We start from the raw sequence: 19448 nt of genomic DNA, 5'->3' as shown, positions 1-19448 counted from the left end.
AACTACCTACCACTCGTCTTTTGCTTTATTATGGGGCGCCGGGAGATAATCAAGGAGTTTCACTCGGAAAGAAAGTCAAGCTCAAATAAGCAACTTCATGTTCAAAAACAAGCCCAAAAAAACGCAGCCCGCAACTCACGAGATTTACAAGCGACTTTAGAAAAAAACAAGCCCAAAGTCGCTTATAATAAGTGGACTTGGCAACACTGGAGATCGTTCAAATCTTCGTTTGCTTCTGTAAGCTTTATTCACGCTGAGCATTCCTATTTGGCTCATTAGCGCTACTGGTGTTTCGGCATGGAATTGCAGATGAGTGACAGGACAGGGGCACTTCAGGGGGCAATCAGATTTCAAATGGGGCCAATGCCCCTGTGGCCCCTAGAACTGCCCCTGCAAGTACAGAACAATATGATACAATAGCTAATGGTCACACAGCTGAAGTCACACAATGTCAGTAGTTCAGTTACTATTGAGAATACACAAAGTAAATACACTTCAAAGCATTAACAAATATGCAAAAGCATGTAAAATGCTTAAATCATACATTCATTTTTACAGGAAAAAACATGCAAAATACCAAAATGGGCATTTTCCAAACTGCTGCAGTATGTAACAAATACACCACACTCTAATACTGTCCATACAATGCAGAACTTTCACATTCACTATCCAGGCTGCAAGCCTGACAAGCTGTCTTTGCTAGTTGACCCTTAACCCCCAATTTTACATAACACAGTTGTGCCTTGGCCTTGTTCAGTTCTCCATTTTTAATGTAATTCACACCAGTACAAATTTGACGCTCACTATCCAAGAATACACTTCACTCTTGGACAAGGAGAGTGCAACCCTCCGTGATAAGTTCTAAGAGTTTCAGGTTGGATTGAGCTGCAGCGAGAGCTGATTTCCAACGGTACGTATATATTTTAAGAATTTAAGGACACTTCATATCATGTTGTAGATAAAAACACATGTCCTCATTCACTCAGCTATACTTGAATATGGTTGTTTCTCACTTCTGTGCCTCTCCTCAGGCTGTTGAGGACTTGTTGGTCATGCGGGAGTTGCTCTGATCGGAGCCTCGGTCGGTGACTTTAAGCTTCATGCACGACTGCTTTTCATCCATTAACATCTCTGCCGGGAGGCACCAGCAGCACAGACACGACTAAAGAAGAAAAGAAACTGTGAGGCTCAGGCTGTAAAAAAAGAGAAAGAGTGTGAACACTATTCGCAGTTTGATGAAAGGGCGTCCGCTTATTGCAGCTTTTTTTTTTTCTTGCAGCCTTAGAAATATTTCAGCATTGTGAGAAATAAGCTTATTCTCCTTTTTGCCAAAAGTTGTATCAATACTACTATTTTTACTGTAGAGCTGAAGCCAGCAGCCAGTTAGCTTGGCACAGAAAGTTAAGCCTCATCTAGAAATGGTCCAGATTAGTAAAGATTAAACAAACAAGGCAGAACAAACTGTAGTGAACACAGGCAGGATAGCTGTCCAATTGTTTTGTTAGCATGAATTAAATAGCAGTCCGCTTGTTAAGTCTGACATTATTAGCCATTTCTTGGTCCAAACACTGAGGCACCACCGAGAGTTAAAAACAGTCCAAATTATTTCATTTCCAGTAAAATGATCAGTGTGGCTGTCCTCTCAGGTGTTACAATAAAGTTTAACATCTAACTTTCCATGAAAAAGTGGATCTACAAGGTTTAGCGGAGTTAGAAGTTAGCAAGAATTTAGGTAGCTAGCTTCTACCTAACGATGATATATCATGTTCTATAGTAATCTAGTGTCTCTAAAAAACGAAAATGTACAGCTCTATAACTTTGGAAGTAAAATAAGGAGTTTGGAGGGTGAGTGAAGTTGGGTTAGTTGATATCTAATGATGTGCTACCTGGTGGCTAGCTACACCTTACCCTGAAGCAGTTCTTGAAGCGCTTGCTGACCATGTAGAGGGCGATGGGGTTGATGCAGGAGTTGACAGATGCCATGTTGATGCCAATGTAGTCCAACACCAAAAAGAAACTAAAAAAATATTACAGTGACACATTAGTGTCACCCTGTCTTTGGGGCAAGCCATTTCTTGGCTTTATTATCATGCTTTGTGCTTTTTTTCATCCTTGTAAACCCTGAGATGAATATTTTCCCTCCATACCTGAGCAGCTCACAGCGGTTTGGATCTTTTTCATCATAGATGGTGAGCTTCAGTATACGGCTGAGATGGAGAGGCAGCCAGCACAGAGCGAAGACCAGAACCAGACAAAACACTGTCTTCGCCACCTCCCTCCGCTGAACACACACAAACACACACATAAATTACAGTTTGGCTCTGAAGTAGCTGTGGTGAAACTTAAGCCCTAAAGGAATTATGCATCATTGGAAACATATTCTCCCCCCAAATTTTAAGAGATTTGTTGTCAGGAATCCAATTGAATTCAGCAGGAAATGTGAGTTGCAAATCAGGCAGAAAATAGTGTGGAACATTACTTTGGTAAAGTTTTCCATTTGTCCACCTGTTACATTAGGAAAAATATACATTAGGAATTTATTATTTTTACTTGACTAAATCCACAGTCAGCGGTCAACAACAAACGGGCTTAATATTGTGACTTTCACCATCTAACCTGTTTTAAATGGTCACTGAGAGCAATCTGCACTCCATTCTTCTTCCTCAGCATCTCACAGGTCATCAGGGTGTAGAAAATGGCAGTGCAGGCCAACGGCAGGCAGAAATATGCACTGAACAGCCACCAGTCCTTTGCCGATTTATAAAACTGCACAGACAACATAGCAGGACTGCACTGGATTAGGTTCAAACAACTGTGCTGGATATCTTAAGTTAAAGGTGAAGCATGTCAGAAGCATATGGAGTTTAATGGCGTGTAGCCACCGTCTGACCTGTCTGACTCAGGAGCGTGTTTCAAGTTGCTGTTGACATACTTTTAAAAATCAATTTATTAAAAGACCCCCGGTGGGACTAAAACTCTTCATTTTTTTACATAAAGCTAGCAGAATGTAATAGCAAATACGGTATATTAATGCATTACATATTACATTACACATAATCGACCACTGTAGTACTTTCTGTCCCAAGTGGGAAACAGTCAAATTCCTGTGGTCCACATATTTTTTCCTTTTCTTTTTGACGTTTCATTTTCTGTAAACTCTTTCAAACCCTGATGCAGTCGAGAAGCAGTCACAGTATGATTGTGCGCACGTGTGGTTTAAAGTGTGCATATAATGCATATTCACACACACATGCACACATTCACCTCTGCATCTGTCTGTATATGTATTATATGACGTACAGCTGTGTCAACAAACACTATTTTTCTGCACAGTGAACCACAGACCTCTGAAATTTGGTGTGTTCCAGCTCACCTCCATGAATCTGGTGTTCTGCACGGGGTGCAGCAAACAGATCCTCAAGTGTTCGCCTTTGTAGTTCATGGTGATCATGTCAAAGGCTATTGCCTCTGGCACAGCCAGGATGATAGATAATATCCAGATGAGTGCTATCTCGATAGCCATCCATTTTGGAACTCCGATCCCTTTGATACGGCTCCAAGAGGCCACGGCACGATACCTGGAAGGTCCATGACATGTGGAGTCAATAATCCACCAAATTAAAATTATTCCAAGGAAGAGTTTGATGTGTTGGCAAATGTATGTACAGTAGTTGCTTCTCTGTGAGACGCAGCTCGTAAGATAGTCATCGGTGATACTGTATAATACAGCTAGAGCAAATGGCTAGTTAACTTCATTTAATTAGCACAAAGCAAGTGAAAACCTCAAGTCATGAAAATTGAAGACAATACTGATGCCAAAACTGCAGTTCTCCAAAATGGCCACTGGTGGCTGGCTCAAAAAGTAACATTGTCCTCACATGAAATAACCAAATATACAATAAATTTAGACTTCACAGCTAATTCCCTGCAGAACTATACAAGGGATATTTGTGTTTAGAACTCACCTGTTCAAAATGTATTTATTCTTAAAGTTTTGCATTAGAAGTGTATGCTGACCTGCAGCTGGAGCCACTTGCTGCCTGCTAGCCTTACCGCAGCAAACTCCAGTCACTAAACTAGTTATTGTTTTAATTCTTTAGCTTTTGCAGTTTTTAATGAAACAGTGGATATGCAAGCTTTACAAGTTGTGGATTTAAAAAAAAAAAAATCTTGTTTTGGTTTATTTGCCCCTTTTTTGTTGCCAGTTTCACAGTGGAGCTCACAATATGTCAATTTCCTAATTCCTCAAAGGTAAAAGCAGACAGTGGTAACAAGAGCAAAGGTGAGGATAAAAAGTCCCTACTCTGACAGTGTTTCTCTGATCCTGAACTACAGATGTGGCAATGAAAAAACAAGCTAACGCTGTTCATTTGCAGTGGCTGCGTGTTTACCTGTCGATACTCAACGCGCACAGACTCAGCACTGTAATCCCCACTGAGGATTTCTGGACAAATGGAACCAGTTTGCACAGAGTCACCCCAAATGGCCAATCCTCTGCCAGGAGCTGAAGAGAGAAAGAGTTGATGACAGATATCAACCATGGTAGCAAGGGAAGCCAATTTTCTAGCTCCAGTTTTTACTCCGCCTCAGGCGTGCAGCGCAGACCAGACATGTGTGAACCTGAACTTATTGTTCTCTTCATGTCAGGTTTAACATTTTGGGGCTTTTCTTTAAAACCACAGTGAGTCCTGTGTATCTCAGTTTGACCTCCAAGCATTGTAACCCAGTGAGGTAATTCTTGGAGAACAAAAAAAAAAAAAAAAAAAAGCCTGTAAGATATGGACCCTTTCATGCTGTCTTTGGATAGGTGGCTGGAATATGATTGAAAACTTATTGAAATCACATGTGAACATGTTTCTTTCCATACCACCCTGTCTGTCCTGTCTTTGCTCTGGTATGCAACTGTGACCAGTTGTTTTAACATGCTTGCCCCTTTACCCAAATATACAGACACTCTTCGTTCACTCTCACTCGCTCACACAAAAGGAGCCCAACAGATTAAAACATGCCAGAGATATAAGGGGATATGGAGGGGCTCAGGATCCAGTAAAGTAATAACATTTTAGAAAACTACGTGGGAGCCTACTTTCACAAGTATGCATGTGTGCTCTCTTATGAGTTTGATAAGAATTTTTGTGCACTTTTAAAGTCTAGTATGCGGAAAATATTTCTATGCATCTAGTATCTCTGTAGATTTTTAAGTTACATGGATTAGCTGTAAGTAAAAATCATGTTAAGCAGAAAAACATTATTATAAAGCTGTTAGCCAGCCTATGCTGTATAGACTTAATCGTATTTTGCACCTCGTCTCACCTTATAAACATTAATGGGAATGCCGATGATGATATGCAGCAGGTCTCCAAGTGCCAGGCTGCCAATCAGTATGTTTGGCCCATTACGCATGCACTTATTCTTATAGATGATCCTCAAAAGAGTGGAATTCCCAATAATACCAACAACGAAAACCAGGCAGGACACCACCGTGTTGATGTACTTGAAAGTGTCTCGGATTTCTGTGGGTCCGGTGCACATGGGTGGTAGGCGGCGGCGGGGCATGGTGTTGTTGGGCCGCACTGCACCCTGCACATCTCGTTCTACGAGCCCTAGTTTTGGGGTAATAGCGAGAGGTTCCTGGGGCACTTGTTTCTTTGGCTCCAGCTGTCCACTGGCCACAAGTATGTGGACTGCCAAAACAAGTAACTCCAAGCAGAAGAGATGAGTCCTCATCGTTTGATTTTGATTATGGCTTTTATCCAACAAACAGGCCTGCAGCCTCGTCTTCTTCTTCTTCTTCTTCAGTGATCCTGGAACACAAATTGCAAATGCTGTGAACAGGCCTGGTGCTGGACTACAGCAGCAGTTCTCAAACTTCTTCTGGTGTTCAGAAGCTGAAAACAACTCACACACCACACCCCCAAGTGTTTACTTGATCAGAAAATAACAAAAAAGGTGTTTTTGGTTTTTTTAATGCCCCTAAAACAATCAAACAAATATATCCTATTATAAACTTTAACTTCATATTTTTCACCAGGCCATCTGTGCCAGTGGCTCCATACAATACCAGTGGAGCCATCCCACATTTTGGGAACCACTGGACTACGGGAATATTATTATCATATAAAATCAAACAACTTTTTTTTTTTTATCTCAGCTTTCCTTTGTAGCTCATGTAGACAGAGATCAAAGCCCCCTTAGACTCAAAAACATCTTTTGGTCAGTGTTATTTCTTGTGGATGTTTGTGCATCACTGTACAAAATGTTCAGGGGTCACAATTACGAGGGTGCTTTAAAATTCTTTCGCTGAACGAGGAAAATTTCTCTTCAGCCACTTAAAATCCCAGTTTAAGGTGCACATGTGTTATAATGTTCAAAAGGATGTCAGAGAAGACATAAATACACGGGTAGGATCTAGTTTCCCCCCCTTTTATAAATTAAACAGTTATTTTATCACAGTCCATAAATCAGCTGATTAAAGTTCTCTAGCTGCCCGTGTTAAAGATCTTACTTACCAAACTGTGAACTGAAGTGGGAATTCTCCAATATCTGTGCCTCTTAGATCAAAGCTCTTCAGTAATTCTCAGGATCTCAGGACAGAGAACAGTTCCTAAAGAGGAGGGATATTGCTCCAACAGTGACAGTCCAGTCATCTCCAACAGCAGCAGTCCTCTTTGTCACTGGGGCCAAAGTTAATAAAAAAAAGTTACAGTTATGTGTCCCACAGGCTCCAGTCAGCAGTTCTGCTGGTGCTCTCCTCTCCAGTACTGGCTGTTTAGTCTCAGTGTGCACTGTCTCAAGAGTCTGCAGGGTTGATCCCTTCCCCCCCCCGAACCCCTCCTCTTTTTATGTAGGGGAGGGAGTGAGGGAAGATGGGCAGGATGTTCACGTTATTCAGTTATTCATCAGAGTATTAATGAAGTAAACGTGGTAAAATGTGAAATCAGCTCCCAAGTGTTATGGTGTGGTTTTCTGGTGCATAATGGTAAGCTCATTACACAATGAAACCATTTATTGGGATTCATACAGAGGTTGATCATTAAAGTTTTATTTGTCCTATTTAAATGTTTTTTCCTTCTTACTGCTCAAGTTATGAGTATCTGACACTGAGTTATTTCTTTTAATATACATCCCCCATAATTACATCACTGGCATATTTCACATACTCTGTAAACACCAGATAATGATTCTGCTATTTTTAAATTATCACTTGCTGTAAAAAAGTAATATTTGAGCAACATTTTATAAAACTGTATGGAATGGAAGTCACACACATTTACACATAATGGATAGATTATCCCTTTTATAACAATTTTGTTTACTGTACACCTATTTGGATTTTGTTGAGGGTTAAAGATGGGGGTGTGGCTACTTTGACTGACATGTGTCAGCACAGCTGACTGCTAGGCCTCACGTCCACTAATATGAGTCACTGAACATGGCTTCTTGACCTTGTTCATGAGTTTTGTGGCTTTTGGAGCATTGTCATGTAATTACATGTAATTATATGGTAAAGAATATGTCTTGCTGTGAGGCACAGACCATGTGAGAAGCTTGCGCTCTAGTTTTAGTGGGTGAAACTATCATTCTTTTATTCATATGTTTAAGTAACTCTTATCAGGTACGTGCATCCATGTGTTGTTCCCACCCAAACCCTCCATCCCACCCTGATATCAGCCCATTTGCATTCGGTTGTTTTTGCTTTTTTTCTTTGACTGCAGTGACGAGGATAAACATGGTAAACGGACTGACTCTTATGTAACGCTTATGCAACGTGTCTCAATCACGCACACACACATTCATACATCAACTTGAGAGAAAGGCAGATGTGAAATGTAAAAGTGAGATCAGAGGTCAAATGTGACCTGATATCTGGATACAAACTAAAATGTTATAGTTAGAATCCCCATATGCCAATATCATTTCCTAAATGTTGCCAATACAAAAAAAAGGCAGTAGAATTTTAAGCAGAATTTTAAAGATAAAAGAAATTTATGAACGTTTGCAAAGGGTTATAGGTCCACTTCTAAATAATTTGAAGTCCATCATTCTGCAGTGAAAAAAATTTTTCACAAGCTGCCAATCTTCCCAGGAGTGGATGCTGCAGAAAATTCACCCCAAGGTCAGACCGTGCGGTTGGAAAAAGACTGAGCGAGTATGGCCTGTTTGGAAAGTTTGCCAGGAGAAAGCCGTTTAAAAGAACATGGCACCACGGCTTAGATTTGCAAAGTTGCATCTGAACAAAGCACAAAACCTCTGGAACACACAATGCACAGCACCATATTTACAGAAAGGCAAACACAGCATATCAGCACAAACACCTTACACCAGGCCTATTCAATTACTTTTTCTTCTGGGCCAGATTTGAAAATTTTGAGATGCCACTGGGCCGAAGACCCCTACTTATATTATTTCTTGAGATTTAACTCTAAATATGCTAACACCTGAACTAAGTCATAAAAATAAATAAAGGAATTCACAATAAAGGCTTTATACTGCATCATTTATTGATGAGCAAAATAATTCAAGTGCATTGCAAATTTTAACATTTGGTCCAAACCTTGACCAGAATATTTTTAACAAGGCATCTATTCACCACACATATGTTTAATAAAAAAAAATGTAATAATAACAACTTTTTGCAACAGTAAAGTCTTCTATAACATTTTAGATGTATTTGCAAAAGTGCATTTGTTGAACTAGAAAGACCAACTGATGCAGTGCATTAAATATTTCAACAAAAGAAATTGCACCAAGTGAACACTTAATAACTGTAAAATTAAAGCTTCTTCTGCATATTCAAAGTAATGCTGACTTAATGAGTTCAGTCTTAGAGTTGGGGTAAAATAAACACATTTATCAGTCCAAGCAGGGTTAAAACGGCGATTTTCATTGTCAATTTTACGTCTTTGACTTGTCAGTGACATATTTTGGCGGTTGTCGCACTTGGAGAGAGTATTCTGGGCTGGCGTTGCTAGTGGTGCGTTCAATTACAAGAGGAAGGGCGGGAATTTTTAAAACTGTCACAGCAAATATGATTTAAATGCGTTTTGCAGCTTACGTTGGGTCAGTCAGGGGATGGGCCAGTCAAAGGGGGTTCGCGGACCGGATGTGGCCCCCGGGCTGCTAATTGAATAACCCTGCCTTACACCAACTGTGTCATGATTCCCCAGTCCTCCTGGCGAGCCTTTCTCTCTCCCTTCTTGGTCTCTCCAATTTACACACCCGTTCCTCATTAATACACTCACCTGTTTGCTGTTTAGCAGAGTGGGCCCTAACCTTAAAAGGCAGATGTCTCCATCAAGGGGACCCTGGAACGTTGCTTACAAGCGGACACCAACAGCAGTAAAGGTGAGCTCAAGCTGGGAGAGTCTTGGAGTTTGGAGATCGAGGAGCCTCGAGTGGAGAGTTGCTTGCCAGTATAAGAGCCCCATTCCAATCGTTTAAAGAACTGTAAATAAACTCACTTAATCTCACCTCTGTGTCCAGACCTTTGGGGGGGCATAACAAACTGTCAAGCACGGTGGTGGAGGGGTGATGGTTTGGGCATGGTTTGCAGCCAAAGCACCTTGCAGTCATTAAGTCAATAATGAACTCCTCTGTATACTGACAGCTAAATGAAAAAGGGTCAAGCAGCAGAACAATGATCCCAATCAGTGTACTTTTTCACACACTGCCTAGCTGATATTAGTTGTGTGTTTCCAGCCTTTCACAATTGCATAATTTTAAGTTCAACAAGAGAGCTAAAGAGAAGGAGATATTAATTGAGGCATTGTTTTAGTAACTGAAATTGTTACCTGAGCTAAGATGATGCATGAGCTGTCACAGAAATAGCACCCATGCTAATCCATATTTACACCTATTTACACATTAAAGGTTTGATACAAAACTTTCTCTATATTTCCATAGTCAATAGTTTAGATAAGGGATAAGGTGGGATACCTGATGTCCAGAGAGCTGAGTTAAACCCTGTAGAATCATATAGAAGGTAAAATAAAACCATACCTTTTAAATCTCATTCTCACCTTTTCAACTCTTTATCTCGCTAAATTATACTCACTCTGCTTCTTCATCCAACGAGTGTTAATGTTCAACTGTTGGCAAGAAGTTAAATTATCCACTAAAAACAATGAAACAGAAACAAAGATCATTTAAAACCATTGTAGAAGAAAGTTCCCAAAAACACAGGAAAAAGTTTCTAAATTGAGCAAGTAGCATAGAAGTTAAATATATACAATGGAAGTATTTATACACTGTATTCCACATGCTTAGCTTTACTGTTTTTAAGTGGTGGAGTCTTTCTTTGTGACCTTTCCATGTTGCTGAGCCAAACACAATAAATAAAGGAGTTCTTGTTCCTGCTGTCAGGAGGTTGCCAGCTTATTTTCTAATGTGCATGTGAGGAGGGTTTCGGCATGTGCAGTCCCCTGATCAGAGTAGGTTAGCCACCACAAAGACCAGACAGCTGCCTCCCGGTAATATCCAAATTGCGTTAGCTGAACGTTGTATTCACTTGGCTGGTTTTCTCACTTTACTCGCTGGTACCACTACCAGGATTCACCTAGTTTAGTTCGCCTTTAGAGATCGAGGAATGGGACTAGCTATAGTTAATTAGGGCTAACAGTAGGTTACCTGCTGATGGTCAGATACCTCCAAAATGTCTGTAGGCCGCTTATTTAAAGTTACAGTGAGTAAAATGTTCACCATTTGATGTCAGTAGATTGCAGATTGCAGTTAAGTGAGTTCTGTTTTCTTACCCCTCCCAATTTAAGTGCATAATCCTAGCTACGGTGGCTGCTGTAGGACAAACATGTTTTAGTCAGCCAAGAGAGCTCAAAAACATTAAATTTAGACATAACAACTACGGCCGGCTGGCCTGTTTCTACTTCTGTTTGTGTTAAAAAAAAACCAAAAGTTGTACACTGTATTTTAGCATATTTGATTAATATCAACACTTAGCAATAAATCGGGAAATAAAAACCTGACACAGTTAATGGTCAGTTAAATATTTTGTGGCATTTTACATTTTTTACCACCTCAAAAACTCTGGCCACTGTTCATCTGTAGTGCATGTACTCAGATAGCAAAGTGATCCCAGATCAGCTCTGCCTGGGAGTTTTTTTTTACTGTCAGTCCACTGTTTACCTTAGCTGTCAATGCCAGGTGAGAAGCATCCACGTCTATTTACGCTGGATGAGGCTGTAAAACTTTGCGAAAGGAGTCCGATATGAGTCAAGGGGTCAGTAAAGCTCACTTCTTTCCGATGACAGTGATACTAAGATGAGCTGTTGAGGACATGCGGAACCTCAGTGAATAATCTCTCATACAATGTGAGAATGTAATCAAACAGTTTATCAGAGGGAAAGTGTGATTTTTAGGACACTCAAGTCTAACAGTAGCTGCTGTGATGTTTGCTTGTAACCAGCTGTTGCTGTGGCTCATCAGCTGTCCGGAGATGGGAGAGTCCCATTTCTAATCTGCTGACAATAAGTAATTGCAACAATATTGGGAATAAATAAGTGTGTTTATGGACGTGTTAGAGCCCTGACTTCAGTTCAGGAGATGAGGCTTGAGATGAGGAGGAAGAGGATGGCATTTCATTAAGATATTGGTCGTGTTTTTGCTTCTTTGGTAAAGGGGACCCCTCCTCCAATGATAAAACATAGGAATTATCCTTCATATCTTGAGTCTGAAAGTACAGACAGCCTGTGTAGGTTCTCAGTCACCCAGGTCATGGTAGTCTCTGGATCATGAAAAAAAGGTAACTCTCATCCAAGAGGCTTCTTCAGTTCTAAAAACAAATGGTAGAGAGTCCCAGGTATTTAAACCCTAGGGGTCCCCTTAGAGGTGGTTGTTGACCCACTTTTGTTCATGTGCATCATCACATGAGCCAAGGTGCGAAAAAAGGCGTGGGTCCCATTTCATCATGTGGCCTATTGAGATCAAAAACATGGATGAGAGGTGAAAAGTCCTAAATTAGTCCAATCGCCTTTTTTCCCCCAGAAAATATTGTCAACATCCAGAAAAAGTTAATTTTTGCCCTATTTTTGGAATGAGATGTTATTTAAACAAACCTCTCTGGACTGTAAAAAGCTTATGGATATAGGCAGAAGTAATACGGTTTGGTTTATGTCAGAGTCAGAATGGGACATAAAACTCATTTTGAGAAAAAGGCCTTTAAAGATACATTTTTACTTTTAAACACAGTTTGCTGGTAAAATTTTGTCAAGCACATCTTTTTTTTTTGACACAAAGAGTCAAAGGTGTATTTTTGATACTTTCTTTCTCTTTCAAAAATTACACATTATAGCCCCAAATCAAAATTAACAAGTGCCTCGAGTGTTTTGCTTTATTTAGTCTATGTAACTACTTTTTTATGACCTTTTATTGCCTCCTATAGGCTATTAGTAATAGTCTCTCACCCTTCTTGCCTAACTGTGACTCATGTCCCAGTAAACAGATGTACAATTTAAAGCAGAGAGCATTTGAATCACTCCTTTCAGCACTGCCTGTGTTTTTATGAGGGCATTTTGCATGTGCTGGTTAATGTGTGGAGAACCCCTCTCATCTCTCAAAGCGGGTGTCTTTATTTGTCCTCAGGTCCTGTGAGGACAAAGGACTGAGTTGTTTTGAAGAGGCAAGGATTCACTACCATCAGTGTCAACGTGAGGCCATATTACTGAGAACACAACACACCCTCCGAGCATGCTCTGTTAGAGGCGGCAGAAACTGATTTACAGCTGAACTGTGTGTGTGTGTGTGTGTGTGTGTGTGTGTGTGTGTGTGTGTGTGTGTGTGTGTGTGTGTGTGTGTGTGTGTGTGTGTGTGTGTGTGTGTGTGTGTGTGTGTGTGTGTATTGGAAAAGTTGGATTGGCCTTTGCTCTGAAGACTTGTGCACTAAGTGTTGGCTTAATAAAGAGTAATTTACTGCTACTTTATGAGAGCTGTATCTCTCTTTGGCCGTGTGACAGGCTGGCGACCTGTCCAGGGTGCACACTGCCTCTTGCCCTGTGACAGCTGGGATAGGCTCCAGCCTGACCACGACCCTGCTTGGGATAAGCTCAAGAAAATGGATGGGTAGAAATTTTGTCACAGCTTGTGGGCCATGATGGCAAAAGCACAATAACCTTTAGAATTAGACCTTGTTTTTATCAGCTCCAGCTGAGGAACTGAGGCTGCAACTGTGCTCATATGGGTTCAACGTTTCTGCTATGTAGCTTAAAATAATTTCTAAAACTTACAGAGAACCACTGGACAAGAGGCCAAAGTTGGGGTGATTAGATGCTGTCTGCTTAACCCACAAAGAAGAAATCTGAACTGCTGTCACTGGATGCAATAAAGTGGCCGTTCTCTTCTTTTTCTTTTGAAAGGAGGGAGATGCAGCAGATGAGCCTTGAGCAAATAAATGTGTAACCTTTTCCAGTGTGGTTTTTAATTTAAAGGCATTTGAGGACATATACACAAATAGTCTTATTGATGGAGATTTGGCACTTCTCACTGTCAGATGTAACGCTAGTTATTGCTTCGGACCATTCCTAATAAGTTCTACACGCTTGTGTAACAGTGCCCATTTTCACACAGTCTCTCCTTGGACACATTCATGAAGTTGAACTCAATTGGACAAAGTGGCAACAAATAAAATAAAAAACAAATAAAGATTAAAAACAGAGAACTTCAAATCAGTCAAAATCAATGAAAGACTAGTTTGTTATAGGGTACTCAGCTGGTGACTGCTAATTTATGACCGTAAAATTTGCATCAGTATTAGACAGTAAGCTGCAGAAATGTGTCACCCCAATCCTGCCATCAGAACGCTGCAGGGGAAGGGTTTAAAGACATTGCTTGTGTGTGTGTGAACGTTAAGCCACCTGTATACCTGCTACACAAGGGTGCTTTTCACGCTTGTGGTAACATCAACACACAGTGACATCTGTTTATGCTCGCCCTTACAGAAAATACCGCCACATCAGCACATGATCTTTGACGCAGCAGCGGCACAGCACGCCAGGTTACAAAAATCGAGAGGTGCACGACCTGCAGAAATGCAGCTAACATTTGCAAGGCACCACATGACGGGTGTAAAATGGCCCTTAGGCACAGATAAATGCTCTGTATTAAAGTGTGTGTGATTGGCTGAATGAGACTTGTAGTAAGAAAGCGCTTTGAGTGCTCAACTGAGTAGAAAGGCAGTATGTACAAGTCTGTTTACCCTTTGTCAGAGAGTTTGTTTGTGCTCATGTTTTTTGGTTCACTCATGCTCCCTGTGCTTGTTTTGGATTCCTGTTTCGTGTTTCCTTTTGGACTTTTCTTTTTTATTTTTTTTTTACTGGACTTTTGAAACAGCCAAATAAAAACTCTCCTTTTGTTCATTTTGTCAGCTTCCATGTCCTGCTTTTATGTCCTCCTCTCCATCCTGACAGTTCACGTTATTTGAAGCATATAAACACCTTTACCTTTACCTTTATGGCTTGGCTGCCACAGGAACTGTCAACCAACATTTGGCACATTTTTATCATGTGTACTAAAAAATACATCAGTTGAAGCACCCTCCCTGTCTCTCTGAGGGAGCTAGCTTGAAAAGGACAGCACATATATTGTAATTTGAAGGTTCAATGATAGGACTCAGCACAGTTTTATTTCTCAGCAGAGAATAGCCTGTAACAAAATGTCTCCTATGTCTCCGTGCTCTCTCTGTCCTGCTCGCCTTTTATCCTCTCTTCCTCTCTCTCTCTCTCTCCTCTGTCTTTTCTTCTGGCCCTTTATCTGTGCTTCGTGCCCTCCAACCATCTCCAGGGCTTGATTTTCTTCTCTGTTCAGAAACAAAAAGGAGACACTGTGCCCCTCTAACACTCCTCACATCAACTAGGCACCAGTGAAATGACTAAACTGCTGCCTTGAGGCTACCCAGGATGCCGTGCATTTGCACATCTGTAAATGTAAGTTAGTGCATCTGCATGTGTGTATCTTTAGTTTCCTTTAAGCCATCTTCCTCTGTGCCTTTCACTCTTTAATGGCCTGTGTCTGTTGTCTAAAGGTCTTAAGCATGAGCAGTAGAGCACAACACCTCACACCTCTCTCTGTGGGGAGAGAAAAAGGCTCATGGATGCATTTCATTTTCAACCACCTGGGAGAGTGATCAATAATAATTGACACCTCTGACATTAAAGTATCAGAGGTGTCAACTTCAACAGTGAATTTGGAAAGTAGGCTCAGGATGGACAGGACTGGAGGTGAACTGAAGCTTTTTGTGGAGGGTGATCAGTGTCTGTAACGTAGCTCCCAGATGATTGAGTTGGTTCTGAGTTGACTGATGTTGTTCTGTTAACACCCAAAGAGCTTTGTCACACTTTCCTAAGAGAACTCACTATAAGATACACTTACCCTGTCGGCAAGTGTTCTCTACACTGAGTTGGTGTCCGCTGACTCCATGGTAGCCAGAAGGTTCTGTTATGGTTGATGTCATTTCAGGTTTTGCTTCTCAGGCTTTGAGTCCAGTTACCACTGGTTTTGGGTGCAGGTGATTTTTCTCTGGTTCTTGGCTCTGGTTCAGGTAAGTAGCCCTGTCAGCCTATCCCAGCTGACAAGGCTGTAAGATGCAGGGTACACCCTGTACAGGTCACCAGCCTGTTGCAGGGCTAACACACAGAGAGAGCCAGACAACCATTCACACCTGTGGGCAATTTAGAGTGACCTAACCCCAATAACTGCATGTCTTTGGATTGTAGGAGGAAACCCACACAGACACGGGGAGAACATGCAAACTCCACACAGAGAGGCCTGGGCCAAGGTGGAATCAAACCCAGATTATTAGATAGCTATTCTAGCTGTGAGGGAGCAGTGCTAACCACCACGCAGTGACGTGCGGTGAGGGTCGTGACTGGTGAGGCACTGACGTCATCACATCAGATTTACAAACATATAGCTTATTCACCATTTGATTGGCAACAGTTGTTTTGTTTAACATTAACATAGTCTGAAGCAAACCTTTTAGCTCCGGTGTTGGTCTTCCTTTAATTATTATCTTCTGCTTCGATTGAAAGTCCAGTTTAGAAAATTCTTTCAGTTGAGTTATGTAATCTTCCATGTTGAACATAAGGCCAAGCAACAGGAAAAACTAACTGGCCTTGCTAACTGTTTATGGTAGCTTGCCGCCGAGGAGTCGTAGAGTCCCTGGGATCACCAGCGCCCCCTACCATGAGGCACGAGAACTGCGTGCCTCACCTAGAGTCTCTTCGCAGCAGTTTCATGATCGCTCAACACAAGAATGCATTACACACACATACAGTTGTTAATGAAAAAAACAAAAAATAAACTGTGCATTATATACACCAGCTAAAATATGGAAATTTAGTTCATATAGTAAAAGTGCAGTGAGACCGGAAAGTAATCCGGTCTCACTGCATAGCATGCCAGCACAGTTAGTAGTCATTGGCAATGACTATACTGAGCCGCACCACGGATTGCGCAATCCGTGGTGCGGCTCGCCGGGCTGGTGCCTCACCGTCCGTCTCTTAGTATTTGACCGGCAAATGCGAAAATTCAGCGATTTTGAAAAAAACTAATCTAAAAATGGTGTAGTTAAATGGAAAAGAACTTTAAAATACAAATCACTGAATGAATATAACCATTTAATTTATTTTTTAATTTTATATTTCCACGATGACAGGTGAGGCCGTGCCTCACCTGCCTCCCCTGACTGCACGTCACTGCCACCACGCCACCATGCTGCTGCTCATTAATCCAGAGTGTTAAAACCGGTATGAACTAGATTTTTAGCAGGTGCAAAACCTGATGATATTAAGTTGTTTGAACTCATACCCACAATTTCAATAAAACAGATAATCAAAAAGTACAGTCTACTCAGCATTAACAAGTAATGTTCACATTCTAGGCAATTTTAAGTAATATGAACTCAATATTTTAGGTCAAATCAAAATCTGGGTTTGCAGTGTAGCGGTAGCAAAGATGGATGAGTTTAACTACCAGGGGTCACCCATCCAAAGCAACAGACAGTACACAAGAGAAGCACTCTGAGTGGAGGCAAGGAGGAGCAGGTGGAGACGAGTGTCAGGTGTCGAGGATAGCAGCAAAAGTGAAGGAGAAGGTTTACAAGATAGTAGTGAGACCTGCTATGATGGACGGTTTGGTGGAGGCCGAGCTGGAGGTGCTCAGATTTTCTTTGGAGGGACCATGATGTGCAAGATTAGAAATAAATACATCAGAGGGACAGCTCAGGTTGAATGGTTTGGAGACAAAATTAGAGAAGCAAGGATGAGATGATTTGGAAATGTGCAGAGGAGGGATAGTGGATATATTGGACAAAGGATGTTAAATATCTGGAGTGAGATAGAGGCAGATGGTCCCTAAAGGGAGCGGCCGAAAGAAGAAGACTTGTGTTTCTCTTGCTCACACTTTCTGTCTTTGGCTTCCCTTCTTTGTAAATGTTTGTCCCCTCATAATGCCCTGTTCCTGCCTGGGCCTCATTGTTTGATCATCTCTGTGTCTATCTACTTTCTTTTCATTTGTCCATTTGCTCCCTGTTTATTGAATGTCCTGCCCTTGACACTTCACTTTAGTCAGAGTGTGTGTGTACCTTTATGGCTAGGCTACCATAGGAATTATTAATCAGCTTTTGGCACATTTTAAAATTTGTACTAAAAACACATCGCTGTTACAGCTGAAGCACACTCCCTGTCTCTCTGAGGGATCTAGCTTGAAAAGCCCAGCACATATATTGTAATTTGAAGGTTCCCCCACAATGATAGGACTCAATACACTTTTATTTCTCATTAGAGAATAGCCTGTTAAAAAATGTCTCCTTTGTCTCCGTGCTCTCTCTGTCCTGCTTGCCTTTTATCTGCTGCATCCTTTTTCTTCTGGCCCTTTCTCTGTGCCCTCTAACCATCTCCGGGGTTTGATTTTCCCCTCTGTTCAGAAACAAAAAGGAGACACTGTGCCCCTCTAACACTCCTCACATTCACTAGGCACCAGTGAAATGACTAAACTGCTGCCCTCGGGCTACCCAGGATGCAGTGCATTTGCACATCTGTGTGTCTGTGTTATTGTATCTGCATGTGTGCGTGTTTAGTCTCCTTTAGGCCATCTTCCTCTGTGCCTTTCTCTCTTTAATGGCCCTCTTAGAGGTCAGCAGCATCCACTCTCATGTATGTGTCTGTTGTCTAAAGGTCTTAAGTGTGAGCAGTGGAGCATGCCACTTACAGAGAGAAAACCTGCTTGTTTTCCATAAGCACCTCAAACAGAGGAGAAGAGAGAGTTCACTGTATGGTACGTATCTGAAAATCCTTCCTAATGGAATAACAGTTTCTGCCGCTCTGCTGTTGTTCTTGGAAATATGTAGTATTTTCTCCAGCTGATACCAAAGTGCCAAGCAGGAATATTCCACATATTGCACATGAAAGGATACTGCTGGTTGGCATCCACGGCTGCTGTGAGTGAACACACGGTAAGGTTGCACAAAAGCAGGAAAACACAGGTGTTCGGTCTAAGAACGTGGTCTATGATAGGAAACACTGGAAACATACCCTCAGCTTTCACATGATGAGCATTGTTCTTGTGTGTTTAGCTGTATGTGATAACATTTAACAGATGTGTGCAGTGATTTACGCTGTCTGCAAGACGCTTTGTTTCCACAGTGGTGCTCCTTCATTCCCCACTTGTTTCTCTCCTCCACACATGAACTCCCGCACTTCATATATTTCTTCAGCCATACTCTGGGCGGGGGTGGGGTTCAACATAAAGATATCACGCCACCTGCTTTCCTTATGTGTATGTCTTATTTTTCCTTCCCACCTTTATGTAAGAAAAGATTCATCTTCACCATCTCTGCTGCTCTCCATTCACCTCCAGGGAAAGTCACTGTGTTTATTTGACACGTGGCGTCTGACTTGTGTGCACAAAGCAGCAGTTCGAGTGTTTCAGTCAGTCTGGACTTTCACCTTTTATGGAAACACAATCACAGCCAGTTCCCTGCAGATCCCATGGCAGAGAGTGATAAACTAGCAAATTAACACGTGTGGACCCAACAATGTACACAGAGAGGTACAAAAGATTCACTGTGAGAGAATGTGACTTTTCTAAATTCAGTTCAGTTCAGTTCAGTGGATGCTCAGTCTCACTGTCTCGTGTCCTTTTATAAAACTCATAGCAGTTAAACCAGTTTAAAAGTATTCATTCCTCTTGCAGCTAAACATAATGTATAATAGTTTACAAGTATAACTGAGGACCCAAAGAGCTTTTGAAGGGACCTGTTGAGAATGCCCATTACAGGGCTAACACAGCCACAGCTAATTTAGAATCACCATTTAAACTAGCAAGAACGTCTTTGTGGAGGAGTACCTGGAGAGTACTCATGCAGGTACAGGGAGAACGTGCAGTTTCATGCAGAAGAGCCTCAGCTGGCCCAAGGATTCAAAGCCCGAACCATCTTGTTGTGA

General features: G+C 41.4%; 1 protein-coding gene across 1 annotated transcript; it reads right to left on the bottom strand.

Moving 5' to 3' along the window:
- ednrba (endothelin receptor Ba) lies at positions 1–6768 on the bottom strand. Its single transcript, XM_030751670.1, has 8 exons — positions 6510–6768; positions 5314–5804; positions 4392–4504; positions 3374–3578; positions 2617–2766; positions 2148–2281; positions 1909–2017; positions 1–1162 (listed from the first exon to the last, which is right to left on the bottom strand). Exons 2-8 carry the CDS (start codon positions 5725–5727, stop codon positions 1028–1030), a joined length of 1260 nt encoding a protein of 419 aa, XP_030607530.1. The 5' UTR covers positions 5728–5804; positions 6510–6768; the 3' UTR covers positions 1–1027.
- Between the last annotated feature and the right edge of the window lie 12680 nt (positions 6769–19448).

The sequence above is a fragment of the Archocentrus centrarchus genome, chromosome 17 (assembly GCF_007364275.1).
Source record: "Archocentrus centrarchus isolate MPI-CPG fArcCen1 chromosome 17, fArcCen1, whole genome shotgun sequence".
Lineage (NCBI taxonomy): Eukaryota > Metazoa > Chordata > Actinopteri > Cichliformes > Cichlidae > Archocentrus > Archocentrus centrarchus.
The sequence above is the reverse complement of the archived record's forward strand: the minus strand, read 5'-3'. Positions and strand labels throughout refer to the sequence as shown.

What these genes read in the sequence shown, in the direction of transcription:
- ednrba (XM_030751670.1), bottom strand. Translation starts at nt 5,727, where the DNA reads ATGAGGACTCATCTCTTCTGCTTGGAGTTACTTGTTTTGGCAGTCCAC. An exon ending in TTCCCATTAATGTTTATAAG is followed by an intron (nt 4,505 to 5,313) that starts GTGAGACGAGGT and finishes TTCTCTCTTCAG; the next exon opens with CTCCTGGCAGAGGATTGGCC. An exon ending in AACCGCTGTGAGCTGCTCAG is followed by an intron (nt 2,018 to 2,147) that starts GTATGGAGGGAA and finishes ATATTTTTTTAG; the next exon opens with TTTCTTTTTGGTGTTGGACT.